Source organism: Brassica napus, chromosome A2 (assembly GCF_020379485.1).
Source record: "Brassica napus cultivar Da-Ae chromosome A2, Da-Ae, whole genome shotgun sequence".
Lineage (NCBI taxonomy): Eukaryota > Viridiplantae > Streptophyta > Magnoliopsida > Brassicales > Brassicaceae > Brassica > Brassica napus.
Genome location: NC_063435.1, coordinates 1,041,852 through 1,056,900, shown reverse-complemented (window position 1 = coordinate 1,056,900; position 15,049 = coordinate 1,041,852). Strand labels below are relative to the sequence as shown.

General features: G+C 39.9%; 3 protein-coding genes across 3 annotated transcripts; 1 reads left to right on the top strand and 2 right to left on the bottom strand.

The window, feature by feature from the left end:
- Positions 1–769: 769 nt before the first annotated feature.
- LOC106383867 (DDT domain-containing protein PTM) lies at positions 770–7,752 on the bottom strand. Its single transcript, XM_013823923.3, has 9 exons — positions 6,254–7,752; positions 5,566–6,180; positions 3,945–4,998; positions 3,375–3,660; positions 3,139–3,263; positions 2,383–2,846; positions 2,165–2,193; positions 1,402–2,040; positions 770–1,287 (listed from the first exon to the last, which is right to left on the bottom strand). Exons 1-9 carry the CDS (start codon positions 7,510–7,512, stop codon positions 1,148–1,150), a joined length of 4,611 nt encoding a protein of 1,536 aa, XP_013679377.1. The 5' UTR covers positions 7,513–7,752; the 3' UTR covers positions 770–1,147.
- Positions 7,753–8,402: 650 nt separating this feature from the next.
- Positions 8,403–9,537, top strand: LOC106383859 (mitochondrial fission 1 protein B-like). The gene is made up of 5 exons (XM_013823914.3): positions 8,403–8,609; positions 8,720–8,858; positions 8,942–9,063; positions 9,144–9,207; positions 9,286–9,537. Exons 1-5 carry the CDS (start codon positions 8,502–8,504, stop codon positions 9,360–9,362), a joined length of 510 nt encoding a protein of 169 aa, XP_013679368.1. The 5' UTR covers positions 8,403–8,501; the 3' UTR covers positions 9,363–9,537.
- A 163-nt stretch (positions 9,538–9,700) lies between these two features.
- Positions 9,701–14,653, bottom strand: LOC106383848 (PH, RCC1 and FYVE domains-containing protein 1). The gene is made up of 9 exons (XM_013823905.3): positions 14,258–14,653; positions 13,842–13,928; positions 13,612–13,701; positions 13,406–13,486; positions 13,076–13,270; positions 10,890–13,001; positions 10,589–10,735; positions 10,162–10,493; positions 9,701–10,084 (listed from the first exon to the last, which is right to left on the bottom strand). Exons 1-9 carry the CDS (start codon positions 14,324–14,326, stop codon positions 9,967–9,969), a joined length of 3,231 nt encoding a protein of 1,076 aa, XP_013679359.2. The 5' UTR covers positions 14,327–14,653; the 3' UTR covers positions 9,701–9,966.
- Positions 14,654–15,049: the final 396 nt, after the last annotated feature.

Sequence of the window (15,049 nt, the reverse complement as noted above, 5' to 3'; positions counted from 1 at the left end):
ACTGCATATCTTGAAAATGTGCACGCATCACCGCCACCTTTGTATTGACTTTTGGGCAACTACACTCCATATCACCATTTAGTAAGATCATGATAAGCAGCATGCATTTAGAATTTAGGTTTGTGTTGCATTATTGATACATTTCTTAAGTTATACGGGGAGGATGATAATCTCGTTAGTGGTTGATCCTATGATCATAGACAATCCTCAGAAGATATGGATGATTCACTCAAAGCGATGAAATCTGCTCTTTCGGAAAGAGGGTTACTCTAAGGCTCGTTAGCCATCGGTATATATCCATATACCCGCAGGCGTGTGGATTATTTGTTTTTTTGTCTAAAATGTTAATTACTACGCATATTTTAATTTAAATGCTTTATAGATGTCGTGTGGTATAGTACCAATAATTATCGACCGTATGCTTAATTGGGGTGTTAAATTTTCTCGTGTTGCAATTTTACAGACCGTATGCTTAATTGGGGTGGTAGAAAAGTACAAGGAGTTGACAAAGTAGCATCTCAGGCAGCTCACGTCAAACCAAGTTGAATCCGGTCAAACCATATTAACCTATGATCCAAAAACTTTCTGGTTCGGGTACCTCTCCGGTTTTAAGAACATTGGTTCAAAGAAGTTGAGAGCTTCCACATTTACGTAATGATCTCAAGCGCATTACAAAAAAAAAAGAGACATTGGTCAACATGCTGATCATTGGTACCTAATGGGAGCGAAGTAACTTCCTTTTGATGAAGAGAAGGGTGCAAAATTACTATTAGGAAGCTAACACATCACTGTTGATGGATTTAGATAGAAAATGGATTCAACATATTCTTTTAAATACATTAACTTTGTTTACTGACTCCCCCTCCAATCTGAAAAGTAAATTAAAAATCATGTAATAATAAATCAACTCTAGAATCCCCTTCTTTGTTCATTCTAATTCTAAGTCAACCACTTCACTTAAGAACCTACTCATCCAAGTTACAAGCCAAACTAACTTCATACAACCCACCAAACAGTTTCCTCCTCTGTCTCTGCATTTCCTTGATTCTCTACTCAATACTCTTCTCCCATAATTGTATAGACATCTCCAAGATACATCTAATCCCTAGCCTAAGAATATTCTATCAGCCATTCACAAATTCACAGCTTAGGATGGGACATCGGATGTAGTAGAGATCTCATGTGGACAGGTGGGAGGTAACTGTTCTCTACAGAGATTACACCGGAACCCAATCACCATAATTGAATTCTTCTCGTTAATCCCGCATGCATCTCCATGGTACCATTCTACAAACATTACAGCAAAAGAGAGATATATATATAGAAATAAGGGCTGAGAAACAAATGGAAACCACGTCCTGGAATTTAAATCATGGTGAACCAAAAGATGATTTGGATTACCTTTACACATTTCGCAAGAGATGAAGGTTGATCCAGAGTCAGAGTCAGACAAGCCGCATAAACGACACTTAGGTTGATCATGATCAGGATCCGAGTTCTCCACAGGTTTAAAATATCTCTCTTCCCGGAACTTATCGACCCGTTCATCACCAGGTTTTCTGGATAAGAAGAGTCCATTCAACCAATAGCTTAAGGCTCTTTTTGTTCTCTTCTTCCTTATGGAAATCTCCTGTTTTACTTTCTTAGGCCTGCCTCTGCCTCTTTTGGTCTCCAGTTTCCGTTTCTTACTCCCTCCAGGAACTTTACTTTCATCCTGCAGCCGAGTAACATGCTTTGGTCTCCTGCCTGAACGTCGCAATGGTTTGCTTGCAACAACCTTTTTATGATTCTTTAACCTAACGGATATTCTCTCTCCCAGGGACGTTTTGGTCTTCTTTAGCCGAGTTGATTTGCGAACGGGAATGACTTTTTTATGCGTTTGTTTCTTCTGAACTCGAACTTTTTTACGGAAACTGCCTGGGGGCCGCCCTCTTCTCCGCCCGCTGGGTTGTCCTTTTGCTTGCACTTCACTCCTGCAAGGAAGACAAATGTACATTCCTTCCTTGTCCGCTCTCCTGATATGCTTTTTGTGAAATAATCCTGAAATTTTTATCATAGCTAATATCAATAAAAAGCTCTGACTGGATATATTAGATTACCTACACAAGTATAACTTCTTCAATAGAAAAACACTTTAAAGAAACAACCAGCAAAAGAGACTCACGTTTGCAGATGTGGCAGCACGCAGCATCACTGTCATTAAAGAAAAACAAATACGATCAGAAGGCAGTTGAGAAAGATCTTTACTCAACAAACAAACAAAATATCTAAAAAGATATGTTTGTAGGTCAAAATATAATGCGATTAAGACAAGTGACAAGATTGCTATGCTAATGAAGACGATGACTTCTGAAGGCATAAGGAGTGGTGATAAGTACATACCTCGGAGGCACATCTTTCTTGCATTGTTCACACAAAGAAGACTCCGATCTTTCTGCCCTTTCAAATAGGTATGAGAATCCTTTTCTCTCTGAGGACTTTTTCCGTACTTTTTCTATCTCAGAGTGTCTTGAAGAGCTTCCTGACTTCATTGTTTTTCGAACAGCTTTTTTCTCTTCAAATCCTTTCAGAAGATGTAAAGGCACATATGATTCATTCACCCAGAACTTTTTTCTTTCACTCGAGGATTCTTCAATCATGCGACCATTCTTCAACACAACATCCGGAACATTTCTCCTTTTACCAAAGTCAAGGAGATATTTCACAGTATCTTCCTCTATGCACTTCCTACGGACAATCACTTTTTTGAACAGCCTGGCAGATTTTTTAGATTCTTTGTCCGATGCAGGAAGAAGATGGCTGTTTTCAATATCATCCCATTTTATGTAAGAGTGGAATGTCCTCACCTGTAAACCACTAAATTGTTAGCTAAAAATCTTCCAACGCCAAATGAACAGTATGTATAGCAAATGTCAATAAAATAACCATGAGGATGACAAACTCAAAAAAAAATAAACCTATGCCACTGCAATTTGGCAGTTCGAGTAGAAAAAAGGATCTCATACCATCTACATTCATGCATACGCCAAATGGAAACAGAATAACATTTGTATAGTTTTGTAACTTCAACATTTGTATTTTTTTTGTCAATACCAACGAAACAAGAATAACATTCAGTTAGGCCAAAATTTATATTACCTGAAAACCAAGCTGCTCTGAAGTCGTAGATGACTCAACAGCTGCTTCCCAGGCAACACGTCGGCTTCTCTTAGCAGGCTCTGAATTCTCAGGATACAGTATACCTTGAATTTTTCCACTTCCACCTGCATAATATAGAGTGCATGAAGAATGAAACAAGTGCGAGGAACAAAAGAATAGTTAAAGAGAGTAAAAGAACAAAGGCGAAAGCAAGAACAAACGAGCAAAATGTAAACCTTTTCTAGCAGCCTTAGAGACCAATGAGCGAGGTAAAACCTTCCAGTTGAACAATGGCCGTGAAAGTTGGCCGCCTCTCCACCAACACATGGTCAATCCACCTTTTTTCTTTGCAGTTGGGTTAACCCCAGACTCCAACAATGTCCCCCGTCTTTTACCAATAGCAGTCTTTGACGATGATCGTGTTGACGTGAGAATATGCCTAGATGACCCCATTTCTATGGCAGAATCGACATGGTTTAGCCACTCGAGTGAAAGAACACGATGATGCAAATTCGCCTCTAACTGCAAAGGTTATTCGCAAAATCTTCATTAGGAAACAAAAAGAGTTGATGCACAGCAAGATTAATCACTAAAGCACTACACAAAAATCAAGCGCTCAAGAAATCAACTTAAAGACAGTCAACTTCCCTAGCCAAACTAAAGCAATTGAATAGAAACTGCTACTGCAAACTTTTCAAGTAGGGAGAAAGCAAACCAAAACTAAAGTTCTACATAGCAGCAGCCAATACGATGATACAGAGAGTAACATGAATATTTTAGGAGGAAGTAACTTGAGAAAAACTTACTTCAACAAATAAATGTCTCAAGCTTGATATATTTGATGCGTTCAGAATGTGTTCACGCCAAATCCTGGAATGCTGTGGATTCAACCATGGACCAACCAAAAGACCTTGCAATCGACTTTCCATGGATAATATCTGGCATATGATAGTCATAAGATGGCTTTTCTTATCGATGGATTGACTGTTAGCAATCTCACTTTCCGAAGGACCTCGTAAAGCCCCTAGACTCATGTTAAACAAACAATTTGTCTTGCTCCCGGCATCCTCAGATTTGCAAGAAAGACACCATCCACATTTTTCTTTCCACGCATCAAGGTAGAGGCCTTGGATGTTTCGCCACTGAAATTTGGTGGTTTTCATCAATATAGTCTTCACCTGGGTAGAAGCTATCTCTTCATCAGTTCTCATATCAATGGTACGGATAGGTGACTTCCGTGTCATCTCTTTAGAAATTGCTGTAGTCATCTCAGCAAATATATACTGGTTTCTGTAGCCTGACTCACTCTGCAGTCTAATTCCTTTCCTTTTGTTTATTCTATCCAAATAATGGGAAGACGAGTGGATATTCGAATTTGGCTCTTTCGTGACATCCAAAATGCTCGATGGTCCTGGCTCATGAAGACTCTGGACATCAGAACCATTTTGTATAGTTTCAGCAGATCCTTCAGAACTCATATTAAGAGTATCTAGTCCAGTAGCTGAATCTGATATCTTCCGACGAGCCCTATGACAATGATTACGTGAACCTCCATCACTGGATCCTTCTTCAAGCTTTTTCTTAACGCCAGACGTTGGCTGTTTTTCTGTAGCTGGCAGAGGAGCCTTAAACCCATCAATAGAAGAAATCATCCCTTTGGCTGGCGTATCCAAACATACGAATATTTGTGAATTCACACCGCTGATTGTCCTTTTCAGCCCAACAGGGATATCCCAATGCTTTTTAATTGCACCTATTACTCCATTATAGAAACTACCGCATGACTTGAGTTGCTCCAATACATGGATCACATCATTTACATGGTAGTAGTTCACTAAGCCTGTGCCGTCGGTATCTATCCTGCAAATTCATAGTGGACAACATCAGAAAATTTATCAAGAGATGTAGCAGCTCCTACAATCAATATATGAAAGAAGTTCTTACAAGTAGGTGACAAGAAACATATATCTGCATGCATTGAGCGTAAAAATGCAATCTAAGACTAAGGGTTAACAATTGCATCAAAATACCAAGCAAAAGAGGCCATTCACATATCCAAACGTGCAATTAGACTTACTGGAAACTACAGGAAGGATACATAGTTTTGCAGTTTTGTTATGTTATATGCATATATTATTTAATACTCCATAGTTTAAGTTAATCCTCCAGCCTAGCTAAAACAGGGGTAGTGTTTTTTAAAGCTAAAACCTTCACCTACAAGCTATAGCATACAATCAACATGTGTCAACAGTGCTTACCAGAAATCATCAAAAAGTTGTACCACAGAGATGAGACGACAAAAGTTGCTAATACTCATCAAAATATATATTTCTCTACTAAGAAAAAAAAACTGAATTCACAAAATTGATTCCACTGAGATCATGCATTAGCCCTTCTTAGACAAGAGAATCAAAAAAAGAAACTTACACCAACAAGTAGCCACAACTGCTGTAGTACTTTCGGCCATGGGGATCAATCTCTAGAAACTCTGCTCCTCGAATTTGCTTTTCAGGCTTCCATCCTGGTACACGCTGGTCAAATGAACATTCAGGGCAGTACCAGTCATCCTCAAGCAAAAGGTGACTGGCAACACCGATACACTTAGAATGATAGGCAGCTGGACAACCATCGCAGCACAGTAAGTTCCCATCCATTTTGCAAAAACAACAGTCGTCACTGTTCGGGTCAAACGAGCCATCAACGGCCTCATCATGCAAAGAAGAATCATCTGCCAGATCCATCATAGCTCGCTTTCTGCGTCGCACTTTTGTGTTTCTCTTCCTATCAATTTCCATTTCAGACTCAGCTGCAACAGATCTTTTATTAAGCTCTGATCTCACGGCTTCAGTATCTGCCATATCATCACACAAACGGGCAAGTATCTCAATTTTCAGATTCATTGGCTGTCTGAAATACTCATTTCTGAAAAAGTTAAACCGAGTTAGATCCACTCCAGGATTGTCCTTAGAACCAGAAAACAGTAGGTATTCGACCACAAAAAGGGGATAATTAACCACATCCAGCATATCCCAGTCAAGACTCCTGCATGTAACACACGACCCGCAAAGCATGAGAACCAGTCCATATAACAGAAAACAAACTAAAGTATTCATACCTCAGGCAAGCAATTGCAGCCCAGTCACCTTCAGCAACGAGGTTCTCCAAATGTTTTCTCAATATTTGCAAAACAGAAACATGGATGCTATCAAATAACAGACTAGGAGACATGCACCTCAGCGCTTCCACAAAATCCTCCAGCTCAAAGGGACTCAAAAACAGCAAAGTACTGAAGGACCGCAGGCAAGAATAAACAGAAAAGACATTGAGAATGGGAAGACCATCTAAATTTAAAACACGCGAGGATGGAGGTAACTCAGCCTTTGGCGGAGGCACAGAAAGATCCTCAGCTGCTTTTCCTTCAACGACCCAAGTTTTCTCCTCTGTCAGACTACTAACTGACGGAGAAGGAGATACTTCATCAGCTAAGCAAGCTGTATTAGAAAACCGAGCTAACGGCCTACGAGCGCTTCTTCTCAACCGAGGCTGGCTCGTGAATTTTGGATTCACCGAGGCTTTTCTTCTCTTCCTCCTGCCACTTGTATATTCTTCCCTATCAGAGAGAGACTCAACAACAGTCTTAGCCTCATGCTCAAGATCCCGCTCAGGAGTATTCAGATCCTGAAGTGAAACAACGTCCTGCTTCCCTATCTCCTCAAAAAGCTGAACGCTGGATACTTCAGCAACATGGACTTCTTTACACTCTCCACCCTCAAGATTATCCTGGATACCTTGTTCATCCATCATGTTAACCTCCAAGTTCAAATCAAATCCTCCTACTTCCTTGTGCGGACTCAAATCACAGCTCGCATCCATGTTCAGGTCAATAAATCCTCTCCTCTTGACACTAGAACCCTCCAAGTAATCGATGCTCACATTAACCAACCCTAAACCTTCATTCAAATTCAAATCCAAACCAGTACTCAAATCAAACGCCCTATTCAAATCCAAACCTAGGGTGGTTTTTTCCACAGGACCACAATTCAAATCAACATTCCCTCCAAAGCAATCATCACTAACCCTAGAATCATCCTCCGCAACTCCATCATCATTCAAATCAACGTTTCTCATCACATTTACCTCAGAGCTGATGATCTCACCGTCCCTCTCCCCTCGAGATCGCGTCCTCGTCCTCCTCCTACCAACTCGAGGCTGCTCCGCTTGAGATCCCCCTTCTCCCATCGCGAGATCAGCCGATTCCGAAACCTCCGTAACTCCGTTCTCGAAATTTCGAGACGAATCGTGAGATCGGACGGTCCCGGAGCAGAGCCCGACCCCTTCGATCTCCTTCCTAACGGCTTTCCCCACCCACTCCATTTGATGTGAGCTTCGAATCTGTTAACAAACGAAGCGAAGGAAGCTCATTGGGCCGTCAAAAATAAGCGCTGAGATTTTTTTCTTTTTTTTTTCTAGAAACGCTAACAACGTGCAGGCAGGAGAGAGAGAGAGAGAGGGAAGGAGGAAAGGTAGAAAGAGAATTGTGTAGAGAGTAACGCTTTAACGTATTCTCTCAAGTGAAGGAAGGAAGAGACAAAAGAGAGGTTGGTCAATGTTAGGAAGAGGAAGCTATCACCTCCCACACTCCTTTTCTTTTTTAAATTATTTTTTCCTCTTTTTCTGGTCAAAGTGGGATATGTTTTTTTTACACCTTTTACAAAAACAGATATAGTAGAGTATAATTTCTTTCGGAATATTAGGCCATTGTTTATAGGAACAAATTATTTAGATTTTTTTTATCTTGCAGATGATTATTTTACATAAATATATATTATAATAGTCTGATAAAAAGAATGTTAAAACAGTTATAAAAGCTAAATAATAATTTAGCAATGATTTTATACATCAAAATGTATGAGTTTCTAGTCTCATAGAAAAATATGTATTAATAACTATGCTATTGCTTTAAAAAATAGATTAGTTAATCAATTTTAATTTTTATGAATTGATTCAAAATGGTATACTTGAATTGTTATATACTGTACAAATAAAAACTTCTGGTTTCAGTATTATCTATATAATATTTTTATATATTTAAAATATAATAAACTAAAGTTAAAGAAAAAATAAAGGTAATAGTAGATATTTTTTGTTTGAAAATAAAGGTCATAGTAGATTTAAACCTTAAATATATAAAAAAAAAATTTAAACCTTAAATAAAGTCAAAGTTTGATGATACAAGCTGGCAAAGCTAAAGAATAAAAAAATCCTTAATTAGTGTTAAGGCATAACTTTTAAAATAAAAAACTCAAATTTAAGGCATAACTTTTGTTTCTGGTCGGGAGAAACTCTTGCAGCTGCGACAAGAAATGGACGCGACGATAGGTAAAGTTTTCGATTCCGTCTCCGGCTTCTTCTCCGGCGCTGCCTCAGGCTCCACAGATGAATTCCCCCTGTGCGACACCGACATCATCTCGGTAACTTTATTATGATTCACAATCCACCGCATAGGAACCTCTAGATCACGACATGTTTTACAGATTTTTTGTATGTGTGTGATAAACATAAGGCGTTTGTTCATTCTCAGGGATGTGAGAAAGAGCTTGCAGAGGCTCAGAAAGGCCAAGACGAAGGGCTTAAAAAGGAATGCATTATGCGTCTATCATGGGCTCTTGTTCATTCGAAGATACATGCGGATATACAGCGTGGTATATCAATGCTTGAAGGTATAAATCTTTATTTTTTTTAATTATTAAAGTTCTTAAGAAATGTCTATAGCCTTCGAATGTGTTTCTGCTTTGTTTTGCAGCTTCGGTGGTTAGTGATACGAGTCCAATGAATCTTAGAGAGAAGCTATATCTCCTTGCTCTTGGTTACTATCGAAGCAGCGATTTTTCAAGAAGCCGGGAATGTGTAGAACGCTGTTTGGAGGTTTGATCATCTCTTATCCATATGGATAGTCAAGAATGTTTTTATTGTTGTTGATGTATTCATGGATGCTTTTTTTTTAGGTGGAACCACAGTGGGGACAGGCTCAGACGCTAAAAACGGCTATAGAGGACCGCATTGTGAAAGGTAAACAACCACATACATAGATGGTACTTGTGCCGTTTCTAATCCATTTAAATCTCTATTTTTTTTTTATGTAAGCAGATGGTGTTATTGGCGTTGGAATTGCTGTTACTGCTGTTGGGGTTGTTGCTGGTATTGCCGCAGCCTTGCTACGCTGAGGCTGAGAAGGAAAGAACCCGTACATATGCGCATGTTTCCCTGTTCTTGGAAGAATTGTCTAAACAAATGACTTGTAATTCTAGTTTTACTATGAATACATAAACAACATTACTGATCATACATACAGAAATTTTATTATTACTTCAGCAGAAATTAGAAGAAATGCTACTCTTATCAGGTTTTAATTTCAGTATGAATGAACTTTAGATTCCTACATGTCGTAGCAAGGCTAGAAGAAAAGCCACTTGAACCAGTCATTTGCTTTGCTCTATACCCTCAACTTCATGTCCTCTTTTCAATCTGAAACCATTATTTATGTGTTGATTGCATCAAACACTTGAACCAGTCACTGCTTTGCTACGTTGATCCCTTATACTCAATCAGTCGTACAAATACTTTCCTCTTCACAAAGAATATACAAACCTTCTCACAACAAAAACCACACAAATCCCCCAAACTACAACGTAAGAAGCACGTCAACACTTTAAAAACATCTAATTTTCTCTCTATATTATATGTTATAAACCTGTTGTTATATCCCGAGATTCCTGCACTCACCTGACTCGGACGTGGGATAAAAATAAGAGAAGTGGTTAAAGAGTTTCACCGAGGCATTTCCTCGTTGGATTTGTCAACGATTCGAACATTGTATTGTTCATAAACTCTTCCTCTGTTATCTGCCCACCACTGTTCCGCTTGTTTCTCACTGAACTTTTTTCGGCTGTTATCCAAAACAAAACGGTCAAGCAAAATAACTGACTCTTTCTTTTTTAGGCGTAAATAAGATATAATTGTTACCTGAAACGGACGCGTTTGAGGTCTCTTGCACCTCCGGCTAAGGCTGTTAGAGTGATGTAGACACCAGGCTCGTCTTGTTCAACCCATTCCTTCTCGTTCTGTGCTTCATTCGTTGCTTCACCGTTACCAAACACAGGTGTAATGGTCCCATTAGAAAACATTGGGGTATTTACTCCATTTGGCTCGGTGGATTCTTGACTGTTTGGTCGGTTTAAGATATTAAAAGGGTCAATGCGACCAGGGCTGGAACCAAATGAATTAAGAGACGAAGGAGACTTTATAGCTCGAGCTGGAGCTGAGCCAACGGGTAACCTCTCAGCCATGTCTTTCAGCTGCATAGTTTTGTTGATGCTTATAATCAGTCATAAGAAATCAGTAGTTATTGCGTAAACTATGTCTTTATTTTTTTGGAGCTTTGAAATTTTACTTGAGCGGTAAGTGATTTGATCACTTCTTTTGCTGCCTTGCATCTTGTGGTTTCTTCGCTAGCGATTGCCAACGCCTCTTTGAGTTGCTTGGCTGTTCTTTCCAGCTCAACTTCTTGGAATTGTGCCTTCCTTGTAAGACTTTCAACCTGATCACATCTACTTGTTAGCAAAGAAGCAATCACAAAGAGAAACTCAGGCAGTAAATTAAAATTGGTGGCAGCCAAGCACGCTTCAAATAGCATGATCTCATCAACATATTAAGATCCAGAAAAAACAAAAGATGGTCGAGAGGAAGCTTACTTGAGATCTTAGCTTAACAACCTCTTGGCTAAGATTATCACTGGTTCTCTTAGTATCATCCACTACAATTCTCGGTGTGGTAAGTCCCGAAAGAGTGGGAGTTGGTGTTGTTGAACGTGGTGGACTGGGACGTCTTGATACTGGAGAAGTTGCCCGAGACACAATTCGAGAACCAGGAACAGAAGCTGAGAAGAACTTCTTTGATGCTCCAAACACTGGATTGAAAGTCTTGACTATGTTAAGCGCACCACGTTGAGAGCTTCTACTTGGTATAGGCGAGACACGGCTACTATTGAATTCGTATTTCTTGTTCTTCTTATGTCGATTGTCCACTTGTTTCATGGAGTCCATCAGTGAAAATCTAGCTAACTGTCCATCGGATCTAGAATCCAACTTGTCGTCTTTGTATATGGTATCTGATCCCTGGTTAATGCTTCCTCTTCTACTCAGAGAAGAATGAGACGATGAATCAGTTTCCATGGTCTTTTTCAATTTGTTAAAGCACTTGTCACACACTCGATATGGTTTGTTCGGGTTCGGTGCCATACAAGCCTTCAGAGACTTTTTGTTAGTGCACGAATGGCAAAACACTAGTCCGCAGTTATAGCAGTTGTGCCTCTTTCTCTTGAAATTGAAGGGCTGACGGCAACCTGAACACATGGACTGGTCCATCCCCGATGCCCATCTGTGAATGCAGACAGCTGCTGTGAAGTTAGTTCCACATGCAATACTTTTCACCTGTTTATCCTTTAGCGACTCTACCAATGTAGGCGAGTTTCTGTCATCTACATCCCCATGACCAAGTCTACCATTTGATCCCTTTCCCCAGGTGTAAACCTCTGTCTTCGCAGTTAAGACTGCAACATGATAAGCACCGCAGGCAATCTCTTCGACAAAACTCTTGTGAAGTTTACCTTCGACACGGTTTGGAACTTTTCCATCTGCATGTGAGTTTCCCAGCTGACCATAGACAGGACTGCCCATAGTATAGACTTCGCCTGATGTTGTCAGTGCAACCGTTAAACTGTGCCCACATGCCACTTGACAAAAATTGGGTTCAACAAGAGCAGCAACACAGGTAGGCACAAGTTTTGGTTCTTTATTGCCATGACCAAGACGACACTTATCGCCATCACCCCATGTGAAGAGCTTCCCAGAAGAGCAATTACTCGAGCTCGAGCTCCCAACCATGACTTCCACAACTGCTGCTGTGTGCCATACACCACAGGCTGCCCGGACAGTGCGAAGACCTTTCAAAGAATCAACCTCCCGAGGTGTGAAAACACTTTTCCTGTCTCCGTGGCCCAAAACGCCAAAAGTCCCATCACCGAAAGTAAACAACTGCCCAGCAGAGGTCACAACTGCTGTGTGGTAAGGTCCACAAGCGATGGATGATACATGTATCCCTTCCAACAGAAAGTTAACTCTCTTAGGGACCCAATGACTGACTTCATTTCCATGTCCAAGAACACCAAAATCTCCTTTTCCCCAGGTATACAAATCCCCGGAAAGAGTAACTGCACAGCTATGGAACTCTCCACAAGCTACAAGCTCAATATTTGTGGTGTTAAGTGCATCGATTAGCTTAGGATTTTGAATATTGGAGTCAACACCATGGCCAAGCCTGCCTTCAGACTCCTCTCCCCAAGAAAAACATTCTCCTTGTTTTGTCGCAAGGACAGCATGCTGTCCACCACAAGCAATATTTTGGACGTCAAGTACTATTGTAGATTCTAAAGCTTTTGGCAATAAGGAATCCATTTTTATGTCAAACGAACTTCCAACTCTACGGTTTCCACCACCCAAAACACCTTCTCCTATGCCTTCTCCCCAGATGAAAACATCTCCTAACGCATCTCCCTCATCATGACCAGAGCCGTGACTCGAGGAACTAACAGCACTTGACATACTAACTCTAAAAGCATCCATGCCCGTACCCCTCATATGTCCATGCATACTATCTGACCCTCCAGAATGAACTGAAATAGTTCCAGAATCTGAGGGATAAAATCTTTTTGGAGGAACTGCATATAATGCCATGTCCGATAATGCCTTGTCAAGCTTAGGCGGGCTCTCAAAAGGACTGTGAATGCGAAGGTGATCAGAACCATCCTGAAAGATAAAATGAAGACGTCTTTAGTGTTGAAATGCACGAAAGTGTGTACACGGAAAAAAATTTCTACAACCTTCTGCAAACTGTCATTGCTGCTAAATGGAGAGTGCAAAGGAGAGCTTCTCCGGGTATATGTCATTGGGCTGTTAGCTTCAGATGGTGTCCCATCACTTCTTGATTCAGTCCTCCTAGTTCTTTGACGGAAATGCGAAATCAAGGCTTTAAGACCACTAAACCACACCTCAGCCTCATCTTTATCCTTGCAGATCTACCAAAAAAAACCCTACCACCATATTAATTAACCTTGAAAACCACAGTGACATTTCGGATGACAGAGTGATTGTTTTATATCAGAAGCGGAAAAAAAAAAGTAAACGACTAAATGGTTTAAGAAAAATCTCACCACATCCAAAGACCTCTCGCTGTATATTAGTGAAAAAGACTGATATTCCTTCTCGGGACGAGGATACCTTTGAAAAATAGGCTACAAGAGAGTCACAAATGCTAGATATCAGAATAATATCACCGTAAGATAAGTAAGGCACATGGAAAGTTGCATAAAAGACCATAAAGAGAGAGGGAAAGAACGAAACACGGCTCTCAGCTTACAGTGCGTTGTCCAGATATGATCCTAGAAACATGGCTTAGCTTCAGACGTTTCTCCTCCTTTCCGGAGAACCATATCAAAACAGTTTCATCCTGAAATTCACAGGCAAACTATCTCTTAAAACACCAAACAATGAGCTACATGTAAGTTAAGTTATGAAAAAAAAAAAAGCATATCACCGTAGAGCAATGCTGGCAATAGATTTAAGTAAATAAAACCAAAAACAGCTTACATTAGAAAGGCGAAAAGGGCAGAACTTAGGCTTCCCTCTTCTTCCATACTTTAGCAAGTAAGCTCCCTTCTTCAGAGCAATGATTGCCTGAGTCAGTCAAATAGCATAATCCACAAGCAAAATAAGTGAATCTTTTGCAATCTCAGCAAATAACAATAAATATAAAAGACATTCAACAACTCTAGCTCCATATGATAAATGAATCTAATAAAACTCCAAGCTGATTCCACAAACGAGAACCAAAAACAATTCACGTAGACTGAACCAATAGCTTGAATCAAGCATACGAGTCGAGGATTAAACTACACTTCATATGCAATCGAAGATTCGCCTAGGCAGCAACAACAAACACTCGTCTCTAACCTAAGAGCTACATAGCAAGAATCGAAATGGGAGAAGGCGATAAAACAAACAACCTGCTCGATATCTCTCTCGACGGGAACAGCTCTGCTAAGATCCGACGCCATCCTCCCGTTTCTCGACATACACAAGCTGAAATCTCCACTTTGCTGAAATTCGAAAGACTAATCTACACATTCACGGGGTTCATCTCGATGATCGTCGATGAAGCAGCTCCCGAAATCGTTTGCTTCCCTCTGATTAACGGAGAAGCAAGCAACCTTTGTAGACGCCGTCCAAGCAAGAGGAATCGGAGCTCTTGTAGGTGCTGCAAGACGCGAGAGAGGAAGTGTAGAATCTAGAGAAGACGATGATCTTCTTCTTCTTCTTCTGTTACGCACTTTAGAGGGAAGGAGAGAAAGCAAAAGGAGAGAAACAAATCACTCTTCTTCTTTTTTTTTTTTTTTTGATTCCTTTTTTCTTTAATTTGCTTAAGGGTCTAAGTCAATCATTTAACTTGTGTTAAGAAGACTTAACTCATACTATTTACAATTTTACATTATAGATTATATAAATTTTGAAAAGAAAAAAAAATTAGTAAGAATTTGTGTTAGTCAGTTGTTGAATTTCAACATCTTAGTTCAATTTGTATGTCTTCGGATAATGACCCAAATATTTTATTTTTATAAGAAGACTTTTACTAATATAAACGAGAGAATTTTAACAAATGTTTAAAGAAAAGCAGCACCAGCCTGTGTGTGTATCTATATTAATGGGGTTTTATGTGTATTTCTGCTGAAACAAAATAGGCGTGCGTTTGAATAAGGCCCGTGTCATTAAACTATAGTTATTTTGGACACGTTAGCCTA

Coding starts and splice junctions, on each gene's coding strand:
- LOC106383859 (XM_013823914.3), top strand. CDS start 8,502: ATGGACGCGACGATAGGTAAAGTTTTCGATTCCGTCTCCGGCTTCTTC. Junction 8,610..8,719: donor GCGACACCGACATCATCTCG/GTAACTTTATTA, acceptor GTTCATTCTCAG/GGATGTGAGAAAGAGCTTGC. Junction 8,859..8,941: donor TGGTATATCAATGCTTGAAG/GTATAAATCTTT, acceptor TTTGTTTTGCAG/CTTCGGTGGTTAGTGATACG.
- LOC106383848 (XM_013823905.3), bottom strand. CDS start 14,326: ATGTCGAGAAACGGGAGGATGGCGTCGGATCTTAGCAGAGCTGTTCCC. Junction 13,702..13,841: donor GCCCTTTTCGCCTTTCTAAT/GTAAGCTGTTTT, acceptor TGTGAATTTCAG/GATGAAACTGTTTTGATATG. Junction 10,085..10,161: donor CTCAAACGCGTCCGTTTCAG/GTAACAATTATA, acceptor TTTGGATAACAG/CCGAAAAAAGTTCAGTGAGA.
- LOC106383867 (XM_013823923.3), bottom strand. CDS start 7,512: ATGGAGTGGGTGGGGAAAGCCGTTAGGAAGGAGATCGAAGGGGTCGGG. Junction 3,661..3,944: donor TGAGACATTTATTTGTTGAA/GTAAGTTTTTCT, acceptor TAACCTTTGCAG/TTAGAGGCGAATTTGCATCA. Junction 2,041..2,164: donor GTGCTGCCACATCTGCAAAC/GTGAGTCTCTTT, acceptor TAAAAATTTCAG/GATTATTTCACAAAAAGCAT.